Genomic DNA, 16,792 nt, shown 5'->3' with positions numbered 1-16,792 from the left:
ACATGAAATATTAAAATTTTCCTTAAAAAAAAAGACCATAAACACCTTTTCTAATCCAATCTCCTGCAGTGACAACTGGAGTGTGCTCAATTTGGGTCAACATATCTATAAAGCTCTGCAGCTGTGCGATGATAGCTACTTGATGCCCATGACTACAGTGGCAATCTTAAAATCAATCTTAACCTTGCTGGGTTAAAAACAAACAAAAATATCCCTATCTGTTAAATTTAAAAGAACAACAACAATAAAATCCCTATAAGTCTACAACTCACTTAATTCTAGCATTTTTATTATTTTCATTTCCAGGAATATTTACTAGTGAATATGTGGTGTAGGACACGCATAGGTTTTAATACTGTGTGAATAATGTGACTCTATTATAGTCATATAAATTAGTCATTGACTTCAGAAGGGCCTCCCAAAGCTATTGAACAGCTTTGTGTTTGGTGTTCCTTCAGCTGAACACTCAACTGGCACTTGGGACATGTGACATTTTAAATGAATGTGAATTATAAGAAACTAGCAGATTTTAAAAAAAGAACTTCTGCCTCTTTATTTAGCTTCAATGTACTGAAATAAAAAATACTAAGAAGGAAAAAAGGAACATCTGTATTTTTTAATGAGTATTTTTTAACATCAAGTAACACTACAGTGGTCTTAGATGTCTATGACAATACAGAAGTTTTGTTTCAGTAGAATATCCTGTGATGTTATCTTATTAATGTATATATCTTTACACAGGCTACATACTTTCTCTTTTCATGATTTTACTATTACTTTAATAGAAATGATGAATAACAGTACAGACTTAAAGGCAATTTTGTTTGAGTGAACAATGAAATGAGTAAGTGGAGCATTTTAGAAGAAGTCATAGTAACAACTAGCAGATGACCTGGAAGGGAAACAGATGAAAGTAACTGACCAGGAAGGCTGTATAATAAAACAAGACTCTGCAAATGAAAACATCATATTCAGTTGTGTTTAAGTCCAACAGTTTTCCTCATACCTTGGAAACTGTTATTTACTGGAAAAAGAGAAAAGTAGTTTTGTAAATTTGAATATGATGTTTTACTAAACTTTCCTGAGCCTCGTTCATTATAAAATGAGGGAACTGGGAAAACATTCACTCCAAGACCCCTTGCATTTCTAAAGACTACAATTCAGTGCTCTTCTGCTCAGACCTCAGTAAGCGGATATTCAGTACACTTTAAATGTGTATTTCTTATCATGAAATAGTGCACAAGGACTACCTTCACAGGGACGGCAAGTTCCCTAGGAAGAAAACTGTTCATGAAAAAATTTTTAAAGCTGCTCTTAGTATTTCCATAAATAAGCATTTATACTATCAGTAAAACTTGCTCTCTTTTTACCTAAAAATAGATGGCAACACTTTCCGAAAACACAGTAGATTAGAGCAGAATTTTCTGTTTAGAAATAAAAGCCAAAAACTATTTTGTTTGAATCCCTGTAAAAACTACAGGCAAAACAGAATTTGCCTGGATAGATTTTCTTAAATAAAAATATTCCACTTAGGAATGCTTTTTTTGACTTCACCCAAAAATTATTTTGTATAATCATCTGAAGAAAGTTTTTTTCCAATTGTAATTTCCGACTGTAAAAATGTTGTCAACTTTTATTATACCTTTTATTTCTAAAACAATGTGTTTTATATCTAAAATTAGAAAGCTACTCACTTAAAATGAAGATCTTTGAAAGTAAAATGGGTTTCAACAATTCCTGTAGTTTTCACTCTAGTTCTGAGAACATCTTGTTGAGTCGGGATGTAATTTGGCTGAGCTATTCTGTCCAAGTCATTCAAATAGCTGAAAATATTAAACAAAACAACGTATTAAATATAGCCAATAAAGATCATCCAAAACAAAAATTAAAACACACTGCAATATAAGCGATAATCTGAAATCACTAAAAGTTTTTAAAATTCTGTGTAAAGATACAAACGAGTTTAAGTTTGTATCTTCTTATATAACTCCCATGGAAATAAAAATGTTTACACCTCTGCAACCACAAAGCTCTTTTAGTATGTTTTAAATATGTTCTTTATTTCTAAGGGACAGTTAGTAATTCAAAGGAAAAAGAACAACTTAAAAAAAAAACAGAAAGCTAGTACACAGCATGAGTTTGTTTCTTAGAATTCTTTATCACACTTTTTGGATATAGCACTGTGTTTATGATCCAGACATCACTCTTTTTTATTGAAGATTTTTAAAGTCTTAATTTTGGAGCAAGTAGTGATGAAAGCTCTGCCCAAAGGCTGAATGAGATGTTTCTTTTCAACCACTCTTACGTTACATACAGGAAAACAGCACATACTCCTCTACGCTGCACTTTACTGCTCTCTAAATCAATACATGTTTTAGTCACTCAGGTAATACTCTCTGCCACTGGTGCTACATATGTTGTGATATAAAAATGTAGTGGTATCATACCATGCAATGTAAAAGAGTAAGTTATTTTGTGTCAAATTATACGGTATAGTCAATAATTCACAGAAAGTATAGGTATGGAGAGATTAATGTGGATCTAGGTGATTAAAGAAGGATTCATGGATAGTGAGGGGTGTAAACAGAATAACGGGGATGGAAGAAAAGGAATGACACTGCCCCAGGAGAAGCTGTAAATTAGTATGGAGATGAGAACAGTTGCCTGTTCTTTCTTGGAGAGTAAAGCCACTAGTAAGCTATACAAAGCCTTAAATGAGGAGTTTGGAATGAGTCCTAAGGTCAGCTGAATGTAGAGAGCATCACCGCAGTGCTTTTATTACGAGAGCTATAAGGTGACTGATAACTTAGAAATAAAAAATGTTTTAGACAGTCAAGTGTATGTATGTGGTAATTATACTAGAACACATAGAGAGATGACAGCCTGAGTTACCTGTATTGTATTTACTGAAGTTAAGAGAATCTTATCACATTGGTGATAATACTCCAGTACTTTCTCTGTGCTTTTAATTCCAAATGTTCTACTTTACTGTAAGAAAATCCGACTTAACAAATCAAACAAGCCATGGCAAGATTTTACTGCCTCTTTAAAATAATGAGCTACTCTTATTTAAAATGTTCTTTGATTACTCACAGATTTCTTTGCTTAAAACTGTTATAGTTTGCTGGGCACGGTGGCTTGCGCCTGTAAACCCAGCACTTTGGGAGGCCGAGGTGGGCAGATCACGAGGTCAGGAGATCGAGACCATCCTGGTCAACATGGTGAAACCCCGTTTCTACTAAAAATGCAAAAATTAGCTGGGCGTGGTGGTGTGTGCCTGTAATCCCAGCTACTTGAGATGCTGAGGCAGGACAATCGCCTGAACCTGGGAGGCCAAGGTTGCAGTGAGCCAAGATCATGCCACTGTACTCCAGCCTGGCGACAGAGCCAGACTCCATCTCAAAAAACCAAAAAACAAAAACAAAAACAAAACAGAAACAAAACAAAAAACTGCTACAGTTCAAAAAAATCTCTAAAAATAATATTTCAATAAGACAAAGAAGAAAAGCAGGCACTGCGAAAAATTCTGATTGTTCTAAATGATTACAAATTTAAAGTGTGAATTGGTGGGGAGTCAGCCCTAATGGGCAACTTGACTGCATCTTAGCATCCCCAGTCAAGAACTCATAGATCAAGATTCCCTCTAATAACTATGGAGAAAAATGTTTCTATGACTTTCTTCATTCCTAAAAAGCAGCCACATTAGTGCCATCTTAAGGTCACGACTATTAGAATAATGTAAAACTAAAGCAACATATTTTTCATTTTATAACTTTATTTTTTTTCCTTTTAGATATGGTCTTGCTCTGTCACCCAGGCTGGAATGCAGCTGCGCAGTCATAGCTCACTACAGCCTCAACCTTCTGGGCTTGGGTGATTCTCCTGACTCAGTCTCTCAAGAAGCAAGGACTATAAGGGATGGGCCACCATGCCTGGCTAATTTTTTTGTTTTTACTTTTTGTAGAGACAAGGTCTCAGTATGTTGCTCAGGCTGGTCTGGAATTCCTAGGCTCAAGTGATCTTCTCACCTCAGCCTCCCCAAATGCTGGGATTACAAAGCATAAGCCACCAATGCCCAGACTATGTTTTTGTTAACTCATTTTCAAGTAGTGTGCACAGGAGAGAGTAGTGGACAAGAGACTGAGGGGGTCTGGAAGTTCCCACATATAGTGAGAAAGAGAACTTCAATCTGTCATTCCCAAGTAGCACCCCTTAATTACTGAAATAGCTCCTTTTGCTGGGCTCCACTCAAAGCAATCTTCTCATAATAGTGACTCCCACTTAAATCTCTGCAGATGCTGGTGGTGTCAAAGCAAATATGGTTTAAGAGTTATGTTCTTCCTATAAGTATTTTTTCTAATTTGTCTTCAAGCCTTTGTGATGCCTGGTTTATGAATTCATTCATTATTAAACAAGATCATATTGAGTGCTGACTGTGTCAGGCTGTGGGAATACATTAGGTAAAAACACATTACTGAATTTACAATGTAACGGCAGAGACAGAAAATAATCAAATATTCACAACATAAACAGAAATAAAATAACCTCAAAATAAAAGGAAAGCTGAAGAAAAAGTAAATTAGGAGTACCTAAAACTGGAGAGCAAGGACCAACTCAGTGAGTCAAGGAATATTTCTTTGTATAGGATATGATACCAGTTGGAGAGATGGGCTACATATTCAATGTGTTTATGTTATATATACATGTATAAACCATGTAATAATACATAAGGTTAATACAAGTGTAAAATGTTAAAAATATAGATTAAGAAATACAGGGTTATAAAGATTGATGTGGGTGATACAATATTATTTCTTAAACACACTAAATCACACAACATATAGTACCTATGCTGATGCTGAACAAATAATATAATTCGCTCTTCAGGAGCCACACTTCATTTACTTATTCATTGTGGCAAAGTCTATGCATTCACCTAGACCTTTCAAAATCTGTCATCTATCTAATCCTTACTTGTGTCCCTAACAGCCAACAGCTGTTTCAAGAAAATGGAACAATCCTGGAAAGTAAAACAAATGCACAACATAGATTTTAAGAGCAATTAATGCCTAATACATATCATATAGGACTTTTTGAGTATGTGTGGTAAATTATAAATTTGTTTTTTTTTGTTGTTTTTGGTGGTGTTCTATGGAGATCACCAAACAGAAAGCTCCCTGATTAGGTTTTTATTTTTTATTTTTTTGAGACAGGGCCTCGCTCCATTCACAGGCTGGAGTGCAGTGGTATGTTCATGGCTCACTGCAAACTCAAACTCTTGAATTCAAGCAATCATCCTGTCTCAGCCCCACTGAGTAACTGGGACCACAGGTGTGCACCATCATGACTAGATAATTTTTGTATTTTTGTAGAGATGTGGGGGTGGGTCTCGCTAAGTTACCCAGACTGGTCTCAAACACCTGGGCTCAAGAGAGTTGCCCACCTTGGCCTCTCAAAGTGCTGGGATTACAAGCAATGAGCCACCTCACCCAGCTTCCCTGATTAGGTTTTATCACAACTTGTTTTGCAAACTTTCTGGCGCCACCACCTGAAAATTTAGGGCAGATTTTTCTTCTAAAAAACTGAACTTAAGTATCTGGAAACTGTATCAAATACAACAGGGCACACACACAACTGACAATTTTCAAATACAGAGCTATTTTACTTACTGAAAAAACATCTTGGAGTCATTCTGCACTCTTTCAAAAAAATCCCTAAAGTACCTGTCATTGAACAAGTAACTCTTCTCAGGCATTGCTAGCATAATGAAAAGAACTCAAATCAGTTACACTCTCAAGATAGCTCCAAGTAAACTTATACACCCCAATTCAGAGTGGATTCTGGAAACTTCCAATTACTTTCTTGAAAATATATTGGAAAAGGTACCATTTTGCATGTTTCAATTAGAGTTACATAGCATGAGTCTCTTGAGACACTATTGAACACACAGGAAATAACACTGCTATCTACACACACACAACACACATAAGACAGATAAAATTTTAAAATATTGTCATCTTGAATATCCTAAGTTGTACAAGAATGTGTCAGCCAATTCTGCAATAAAATTGACTTGGAAGTATATTTGACTTGCAAGTAATTATTCATGATAGTTTAGTTCTGAAGTTATGATTACTTACTATGCTGCAGAATCATTAAGCTGGTACTCTCGGGATCTGTTGAAACAGGCTTGTACACCACTATCTTTCCACAATCTCTTTATAACTCCAGCAAGTTCTGCAGTCATAAAGCCTTCTTCAGCAGCTCCAGCTAGCACAAAGAGTTGGCGTGCATCATCCTGAACATTCAAAGGACATTTTTTTTAAGTAAATAGGGATATGTTTGAGATAAAAAGTACAAAGGAGACAATTATAGAGTTAAAAAAAATGGCAATAGTGAATTTCCTCTGTTTTTATTAATGTGTCATTACTTTTCTTTCTCTAAGGCACCACTTAAAAACTGGGTTGACCAAAAGACAATAATCATACATCATACGTCTATGTTTTGTGGTGTCAGTAGTATCTGTCAAGGCACTAGGAAGCTGGAAGAATAACTAAGGTTCCAGCTCATAAAGGGGACATTAACCAATTATGCACTCACAGTTTTTTTGTGTATTGAAGATGGTCATTTTTGAGAAAACAGAAGAAGAACCTATGTCTTCTTCCTCTCTCCTCAAAATGTTTTCTAAACTAAGAAACACAACTTTTAAAAATTAGAGATAGAATTGAACTAAGTGTTAGCTTTCTGATATACCTTATAGTTGCAAAACAAGTTCAGAGCAGGGAGAAATCAATGTGGAGTGGGCAAGACCAGAAGACTAGTTTCATACAATGGTCTGAGATTTTCAGGAGATTTTAAGTATGGCCACATTAAAATCAATGGGGCAGAAGTTGGGAGCAGGTGTTTTGCTAATCCAGGCATAGAAAACAAAATAAGCACAGCTTTGGAGTAGAAATACTCATGATATATATAGAAGACAGTATGTAAAAATTTCTAAATGAAAAGATACTTTATATAAAGTTAATTAAACTTTGCTTAAAATTTGAGGCTACTCATATTTGGTTATTCTGATCCACAAGTAATCAACCACTCTAAATCAGTGTGGGGTCCAAGAGAAATATAACGTGCACCACTAATACAATCTAAATTTTCTAATAGCTACATTTGTAAAAGCTTTTTTTAAAGCTATGTGAAATGATTTTTAACAGTATTACTTAACCTATGTATAAAAATATCAATTCATTTATATGTAATAAATATACAATTATATTTATTATGAAATTTATTATGTATATTTTTTCACACATATTACAAAATCTGGTGTGTATTTTATGCAAACAGCCCATTTCAATTCAGAGTAGATACATTTTAAGGATTCAGTAGCCACATGCGGATAGTAGATACCACACTGGATAACATAACTCCAGTTTTCAAGTAATAACACAATTTTTAAAAAACACAACAATAAACAAACAAAAAACCCAGATGTGAAGTTTCTTTCTTAACCAAGATTCTCCTTAACTTTAAATATGTAGCTTTAAGTTAACTGGGTGGACAATTCCTAATTTCTCTCAAGGGGCATTCTTCCAAAGTATCGTAGCAGATGCTTACAAAGTGATGGCACACATTATTATAAGGGGTATAGAAGAGAAGCAGCATTTGGTGACACAGGCTAGCAGAGTGTACTAGCTGACAATATAAATTCATGCTGTTGCCAATTTGTGAAACATTTTCTTTTCAGCTGGAACCCATCATGAAAAATAATTAAGTCTCTCAGCATGAGAACATATTATTCAAGCATATGCTTCCCTTTTTAGCAAATCACAAGAGAAATGCATGCAAGCAAGCGACACGTGCATAATATCCTTAATAAACCTCACATAACATGGTTTCAAGTCATTCTTAGCACCATTAGCCTAATTCCAGTAAACAATTATTCAATTATCCGATTACCTATACATGAGAAATTTCTGAATCTGACCATTTTTATTTATTAAATTACATCAAACATAACCTATTTTAGTAAAGTACTTTCCGTGTAAGTAGGTTTTTAAATGAGCTTTCATTATGACGTCTTCATTCAATTTCAATAGTGTTTTTTGACAAAAAAGGACTAATGCCCTCCAGTATGGGTTACAAGATCACATTCTTCTCAAACTTTCCAGGGACAGGCCTGAAGAAAAGCCTTAAGAAACTTTGGAAGCTGTATTTATAAACTGCATTCTCTCTGTAGCATTAAAAAAAATGTTTCTTTTTCATAATTCCACATATAAGTAAGATGATGTAATATTTTTCGGTGTCTGGCTTATTTCACTAAGCATAATGTCCTTCAGGTCTCAAAAAAAATCCACAGAAACAAAAATAGGTCAAGGTCAAATATACAAAGGTAGAGGACAAACCAGTAGTTATGGCTGTGGGGTGGGGGAGGAGAGGAGGGAGGAGAAAGAGAAAATAGACATATTCAAAGAATACAAAGTAGCAGATACGCAGGATGACCAAGTCTAGAGAAGTGGACACTGAAGTACAATATGAGGACTGTAGCTAATGAAAATGTACCGTATTCGAGATTTTTGTTAAATAGGTTTTAACTGCTCTTGTAGCCAAAAAATTTAACTATGTGAGATAATGGATATGTTAACTTGCTCCACTAGAGTAACCATTTTACAATCTATATGTATCTCATAACATCAAGTTGTAAAGCTCAGATAATTTTTTCAAGCCTCTTTTCTTTAAAAAAACCTTTTCTTTAAAAAAACCTTTTCTTTAAAAAAAACTTACTGGGATTATTCACTTCCACATCATTACCAGGACATTCAGGTGTGTCTGTAGATGAGCTTTCAGGTAATAAATCTGAGCAGAAGAACACTGCTGAAATTATTCTACCTAATCTTCTGTATAAAACGAACCCAAGGCACAAAGAGCTTAAGCAACTTACTTAAAGTTCCATGGCTAGTCACCCAATCATACAAAGTAGGGAGTCAACAGTTCATAAGTGGCTGTATCTAAAACAGGATAAATTTTAAAAACACAGAATGATGACAATGATTTTATCTTGCCATGGAATGAGGTCTTTGCAAAATTTATGAGAAGGAAAATTACTTAACATTTATAAATATAAATGTGAGGGTACCAAAACAGTGTGATGCGGAGTAAAAAAGAATAGAGATTACTTAAGAGAAGACTGGAGTTTGGTAAGGAGGGTTACAGGTTAATAAAGCAGTTTACAGGAAGTCTTTGTGGTGGTGAAGAGAAAGAAACATTATTTGACAGGCAATTATTTGACAGAAAAATTCCTCTGATGTAGCAAAGCTAAAATATTTTCAAATTACTAAAAGCTAAATAAAAATAAGATGATTTAGAGAAGGTAAATTCCAGTTCATAAAACCGTGTGCTCTGAGAACTCAGAAAGGAGCTATGAAGCACTATTTTGTCAAGAGACAAATAATAAGTCCTCATTCCAAGCAGTGATCAGGGAATATCTAGCATGCTGTACTTATTCAGTGATTACATGTTTTATTTAAAGCTATCACCCACTTTATGAAAATTCGTAAGAGTCTGCCTAGGATAGGAGGAGAAGACTTTGAGGGAGCATGATGGCTGTAGTCTGACATAATTACAAGGTAACAAAGAACAGAGTTCATGTTTAGGCACAGAGCAGAAAAAGGAGCATTCTTAGAGCAAAAGATATCAGAGTTCATCTCAATTACAGGATTTTTTTTTTTTAATAAAGCCACCTGAAAAACAAAAAAGGGAAGGGGAATGAGAGACTGAGGTTTTAAAGCAAAGTGGTATGACTATTCATTGTAATACAGCAGGTAGAATTTATGCATAAGATTAAGAGTTTACATTTAAAAAGATCAGCAAACCCTTCTAAAACAGAAGCTAAATAATATGGTAATGGAGTGTTATTGAGAGTTTCTAGCACGAAGGGGTGTTGAATTTTACTGAAGGCCTTTCCTTCATCTATTGAGATAATCATGTGGTTTTTGTCTTTGGTTCTGTTAATGTGATGGATTACACTGATGTGCGTATGTTGAACCAGCCTTGCATCCCAGGGATGAAACTGACTTGATCAGATGTTAAAGAGTTGCTTTAAGGAATACATACATGTAAAATACATTTTTTTCTAAAAGCACAAATATAATCAAAGTAAAACTGACTTGAGGAAATGAAATGGGAAGTCATTTTTCTTTTTTCCCCATAAATTTATCTCTGACATATAGTTAAAATTAACTTAAAAGGAGGAAAAAGCCTAAAATAAAGTTAATTTTAACTATATGTCAGAGATAAATTTTTAACTAAATTGCAGTGAATTTAGCATGAATTAGGAGTTTCATTAAGTCAACAAGGGAAATTATCAATAAATATATAAATATACATATTTACAAATCTTATACATGTGTATTTTTTCAAATTGGTAAAATGGAGAAATACTGACATTTAAGTGTTCTTTGTACTGACAAGAGAACTTGTCAAGAGATACAGAAATGTGAGATAAGTGAAATGAGAAGAGAAATATACTATATTAGAAGTACACATTCATTTCAAATGGTAGCTAGTAACATTTTGCCACATATATATCAACATTTTTCAGAATCAAAACAAAAACCGTAAGTTTCTTCATCTTAGTTCTCAAACATAAACCAGAATACTACTAAAAATGATACAAACATTCATGAGGAAAAAACAAGTAAAAGTAATAAGGAGCATTTTGAAAAAGACTAGGAGCACAGGGATGTTTTTATCAGATATTGAAAGCCTACAATATGTAGAAACAGTCTACTATGAAGGCAGATCCATAGGGGGAAAAAATCCCAAATCTGAACTTATTATACGATAAATGTGGCAAGATAAATCAGTCAGAAAAGATATGATTAATCCAGTCACACTGGTGATAATTAGATAGCCACCTGAAGAGAAATAAAATAATGTACATCCTTCATGCATACTCCATGCTTCAGACAGATTAAAAAATAAACACAGAAACAAATGGTAAAATTCACTCCCTTGAAACTCCTCTTGCTTTTAAAAGAGCATCAATATTTGCTAAATCTTTTGTTGGGAGAGGATGTTCTACATTTAAACACAATGGAAGAAATAACAGGTGAAGATTTAAACACTTTTTAAAATATAGTATTACCATAACATTAATGGCAGTTAAGTAAAATGTGACTTACTAAACATTTGTATTAGTGGACAAAGAGTTAATACATATGTACATATAAACAAGCAAATAGATCATCAAAACACGAAGATTCCAAGTGGTAAATGAATAAAGTGTCACAAACCACATAGAAAAATAAAAATATAATCAATTGACACGGAAAACTGGTCAGCTACATTAAAAACGGAAAATTCAAAGTAAGCTGATACATGATTTACTAACAACAAATTAGCAAAGATTTTTTAAATACAAGACTCCTAAATTTTGGTTGTCCAGAGTGCTAAGAAAACGCATTCCAAAAACTGCTGCAAGGAAAGCAAACTGATAGAACCTTTCTAAAAAACAATCTAGCAAATCTGGCAGACAGACATAGACTAACTAATGAAAGTAAATAACAAAGTTATTGGAACAGAAAAATGGCCATTATGCAGAAACATACATGAGGCTTGGGGGGAAAAACTTATGTAAGTCAATTCAAGGTGAGGATTCCTACTCCTCATAGCCTGAAGTATTCTAAATAAGTGCTTCTCAAGCTGTCTGTGATGAAGAACCAGTGTTGTGTTTTATTTCATTTGCATTTGTTTCCAATCTATTCCAGAATAATAATAGAAAAAATTAAATGACATACAAAATATAAATTAATGTTTTAAAAACTCTCAGAGTGAACATATAAATTACTCTGTCAATTGCTATAAACCCAATGCTTACGTTTAATTTCTATATCCACTTTGTGCACACTCTTGCGGACAGGCACTGGCCCATGAATCACATTGTGAACAGCACTCCTGCAAGTGCCCAGTGCCTGAACAGGCGAATAGGCCCCTCTGTAAAGCTTCTAAAATTTTACTTCATTAGAAACATAATCACCTAAATTATCAATATATTATCACTCACAGATGGACCATCCTCATTCTGCGAAAGTTCTGAAATGATATTAGGCATAAAATGTGATTGCTCCATGCCAGCCTTGAAAACAATTTTGTTTCTTCTCATTTTCTTCTCATTTTAAATAATCAGTGTATAATCTGTTTTGGAAATCTGGTAACTGCCAAATACGAAGCAAACCACAGAAAATTACTCACCACTTATTAAGATTTTACATCTTCTTACTCAATTCTTACCAAATCAACCTATATACTAGGATGTAATCCCAACGAAGTCAACAAGCTGTTTTGGTTTGTTGTGTTTCAACAGGGTTGTGGGGGAATTAAGTTGGCTCTCAAGTTCATCTGGGAGAGAAATTATGATGGCATTGTTATCTGGCAAAAGAACAATGGAATGAAATGGGGTGCACTTACTCTATCTACCAGGTGTCATGAAACGACAGAAATTAAAATGGCGTGACTCTCACAAGAGTAACAGTAATGTAATAATAATTACTTAAAAAAAAAGAAAAAAGGCTGGGCATGGTGGCTCACGCCTGTAATCCCAGCACTTTGGGAGGCTGAGGCAGGTGGATCACCTGAGGTCAGGAGATCAAGACCAGCCTGGCTAACATGATGAAACCCCATCTCTACTAAAAATACAAAAAAATCAGCTGGGTGTGGTGGTGGATGCCTGTAATCCCAGCTACTCGAGAGGCTGAGGCAAGAGAATCGCTGAACCAGGAAGGCGCAGGTTGCAGTGAGCCGAGATCGTGCCACTGCACTCAAGCCTGGCAAGAAGAGGGAAATTCTGTTTCAAAAAACAAACAGAAAAAAAGCAAAAGACAACAATAGCAGTAACAGACATTTATTGAGCATGTATTATGACGAAGGCATGTGGGGAGTGCTTAATATTCATAATGTCATTATTCCTCACAACCCTACAACACAGATGTTATCATTATTTCCCTTGTATTATAAGGAAACAAGCTTAGGGAGGTTGAATAGCTTAATACGTGACAGATGTGGGGAAAAGGAATACATCAATAGAAAGAAAAACTGGAGTCCAGAAACACACTCAATTTAATGCTAAGGGTAGCAATTTCAAGTCGCTGAGGAATAGACAGAATAGACTTGATTATTTAATATTTAATAAATGACTGTTAGGCAAAAGATACGATAAAATACACTTAGATCCTAACTAGCAACAAACACAACATTTAAAGCTGTGTGAAGCGATAACGAGATAAATATAAAAAATAAAACTACATTCTAAAAAATAAGAGAATTTAAAAAATTATAAGGTGAAGAATGCCATTCTAATAAGAAACAAAACACAGAAGTGAGAATCGACTGTAAAAATCTTAACAGTTTTGTAATGTACTATTTCAAAAACTAAAAGAAATATGCTAGGCAAAAGTGTTTGCAATATGCAAGGAAGGGTTAATATCCTTAATACTTAAACAGAATCATTGTGAAACGATAAGTAATTGAACAGAAATGAGTAAAAACTAAGGATTTTACAGAAGAAATACAAACGAAAAAATGTTTTAAAATAATCCTCAAATTCATTAAAAATCAGAAAAAAACTAGAAAAAGACAATAATTCACATTTATCAGATGTTAAAAATTGAAACGCTGATAACATCTAAGTTGGTGAGACTACGGTAAAACAGACACTGATGAATGGTTACTAAAACAGATTATTTATGTTGCTTTTCTTCGGAAAGCAAACCTGTGGTACCTATCAAAATTCAGTATCTGGTTATCCTTCAACTCAGGGTTAATACTTCCAGAAACAGAAATACATTCAGACTTCTTTTGAATATATTGTTTGTGGCTGGGTGTGGTGACTCACGCCTGTAATCCCAGTACTTGGGGAGGCCGAGGTGGGCGGACAACTTGAGGCCAGGAGCTCAAGACCAGCCTGGCCAACACAGTGAAACCCTACCTTTATGAAAATACAAAAATTAGCCAGGTGTGGTGGCACACATCCATGGTCCCAGCTACTTGGGAGGCCAAGGCATGAGAACTGCTTGAACTCGGGAAGTGGAGGTTGCAGTGAGCTGAGATTGTACCACCGTACTCCAGCCTGGGCTACACAGCGAGACTCTGTCTCAAAAAAAAAAAAAAAAAAATAATAATAATAATAATAATAATAAATATAATAATAACAATGTACTGTTTCTTATTCCTAGAATGTTTTTTCTATTTTTGTCTAGAAAACTCTTATTCATGTTTTAACACTCAGCTTCAATGCCCCTTCCTCGTGTCCAGGCCACGTTTAATTCATCTTTGTATTCCTCAGCACAACTGCAAAAGTCCAGTAGTTTTGAAAGCTTATGTAAAGACAGGCAGCACAAAACATGGAGTAGATCAATGAGAAGCAATGGGAGGACATGAGGCATTTGTGTGAATGAGTTAATGATGATGGAGAAAGCAAACAGAAGTAACAGTCCGAAGGCAGGAAGAAGACAGTTACTGAAGTATGGCTAGAGAGTCTAAAAAGAGTGGGTCAAACCAACAACAGTGAAACAAAGATGAGCAAAGCAGACCCACATAAGATTCCAAAGCATGAGAAAACTGGTTAAAAAAAAAATAGCGCTTGAGAGTAGTTATTTCCAGTCTTGAAACTAAGCCCAAGTTATGTTTAAAAAAAGAAACAGAAAACGACAACATTCCTTGAGAGAAAAACTTGAAAATAAAAAGAACTCATGAAAAGCTGTTTGTATTGACCCTTCATGATCTCCTAAAATGGAGGCTACAATGCTTTTTTCTTTCATAAGCACATACAAGATCCAAATGCAGAATATCATATATGTGAATTTGGTAACAGGTTTAAATTAAAAGTTTATAATTGGAATTGGTGTAAGGTATTAATTCTTTTTTCTTAATCGAAGCATGGTTCTCTACTGTAGAGTCTTTTAAACAAAGATTAAAACGGCTTAGTTTAATTAGTATTTCCAAGTAGATTTCAACATTATTTTCAATAATAATGTTCTTTTAAAATGTCTTTTCTGAAATAAGATTTGATCTTCTCCAGAATATTTATTGCTTGGAATCACTCTAATTTATGAATTTATCATTTATTCATTCAACAAATGCTTTTGAGTCAAAAAGTTTGCTGAATAAATGATAAATGTATAAATTATTTAAAATGATATTGAAATCTTGAAATTTTTAATTTATGATACTAACCTTTTAAAAAAAGTTTGAAAAACAGTAAATTAATACGGCTCAGTAACTTGTAAGAGAATTTTTAAAGTAACATTTTAAAAACTAGATTTTACAGAGTTTTCCAGTGTGCATTCCCTAATGTTGCTTTCATTTTTCTTCCCTATTAAGCATGAATTGAGCCTACATGTTTAAAAAATAAAATCTAGCCGATACTAAGACAGAAAGAAAAACGTACAGTCTCTACACACAAAATCTTCATAGTATTAGTAGGGAGACAGCATGTATACTGAACACACAGAAATATAAAGGAACCATAAAAATAAATATTAGTAAAAACAATACAATAATATACAGAAGATGAGAGAAGAAAAGAAAAAAAAAAAAGGTGCTTTATGGATTGGATCTGGGCTGCTTCCAATCCAACTGAAACAAGTTACTGGGGCAAATGAGGAGGCATAGGCATAGTGCCTTGGTTACCACAAGCTGTATGGCAATCTCTGTACCATGTAATTTCCTGGGTGCTAGTTTCTTTCTTGGCAAAATAAAGAATTGGAACTAGCTCGTCTCCAAAAATCTCTTTTAGCTCTCAAATTTTGATACATGGTTTTTAATAGCCGATATTTTCCTATTCCAAAGATAAGCAAACTTTTATACTGTTTTCACTATTTGAGATTAGATTGCTTTTCAGTCTAGGCAAGAATACAAATAACTATATCACTTCATTATTCCAAATTACAGAAACAGATTCTGAAGAGGGCCAGGGTAAGCAGTTTACTCAGTACTAAACATCATTATGGTATTACAGGGGTACCCAATACAGCATGCTATACAGAAAGCACCGTGATGATTATTCAGTTGTCCAAATCATCTAATGGAAAAGGAAAGCATAAAGGAGAGATTACACAATCCTATATATTTTTATTTCACTCACTTCTAACGCTCCTGACTCTTTTCACTCACTTCTAATCTTTTGATTCCTTTTATAAAATGGTCCTGATAGTTGACAAGCCTGTGTAATAACACGGTATGGTATTAGCACACAAGTTATTCTTTTTACTCATCAGGTCGGCTCCAACAAATTTATAACTTACCGCCCGGGCTGAGTCACCAAAGTCTATCTTCAACCTCCCCATGGCCCTAATGATAGCAATAATCGACTGGATGGTGTTACTGTAGACGACTGCTTTGTACTGTTTACACTCCTCTTCTGAATAACCAGCTTCATGGATAATTCTTATGAGACAAAAGGGGGAAAAAAACCAAAACATTTACTTCCTTTGGTAGAAGGGTACACTTAAACATAAACAGCAAATTTAATGTTTAAATCTACTTACTTCATCTGCTTCACAATTGTACTTTTACCAGATTCACCAGCACCTAAAAAAAACCATAAATAAAAGGTTTCTAACTTCATCATAATCACTTTATAATCACTTTATGTTGGGAGTTGAGTAAGTATATTCAACTCCCAACACACACACACCCAGTCTTCTCTCTGTGTGTCTACCTCTTAGAGCTGAATTTTGTTTTATACTAAAATGAGATACAAGGCAGCAAATATGTAGGATTAATAAGTATAAAGATCTAA

At 34.3% G+C, this 16,792-nt stretch overlaps 1 protein-coding gene across 2 annotated transcripts in view; it reads right to left on the bottom strand.

Moving 5' to 3' along the window:
- The window catches only part of GNAI1 (G protein subunit alpha i1), an 81,890-nt gene that overhangs the window by 11,773 nt on the left and 53,325 nt on the right, over positions 1-16,792 (bottom strand). For both annotated transcript variants that reach the window (XM_050782789.1, XM_050782790.1), the window contains exons 2-5: positions 16,539-16,581; positions 16,296-16,437; positions 6,141-6,298; positions 1,695-1,823 (exon numbers count right to left, since the gene is read on the bottom strand). In XM_050782789.1, the coding sequence (XP_050638746.1) occupies positions 1,695-1,823; positions 6,141-6,298; positions 16,296-16,437; positions 16,539-16,581 (472 nt within the window). The remainder of the gene's footprint in view (positions 1-1,694; positions 1,824-6,140; positions 6,299-16,295; positions 16,438-16,538; positions 16,582-16,792) is intronic.

The sequence above is a fragment of the Macaca thibetana genome, chromosome 3 (assembly GCF_024542745.1).
Source record: "Macaca thibetana thibetana isolate TM-01 chromosome 3, ASM2454274v1, whole genome shotgun sequence".
NCBI lineage: Eukaryota > Metazoa > Chordata > Mammalia > Primates > Cercopithecidae > Macaca > Macaca thibetana.
The sequence above is the reverse complement of the archived record's forward strand: the minus strand, read 5'-3'. Positions and strand labels throughout refer to the sequence as shown.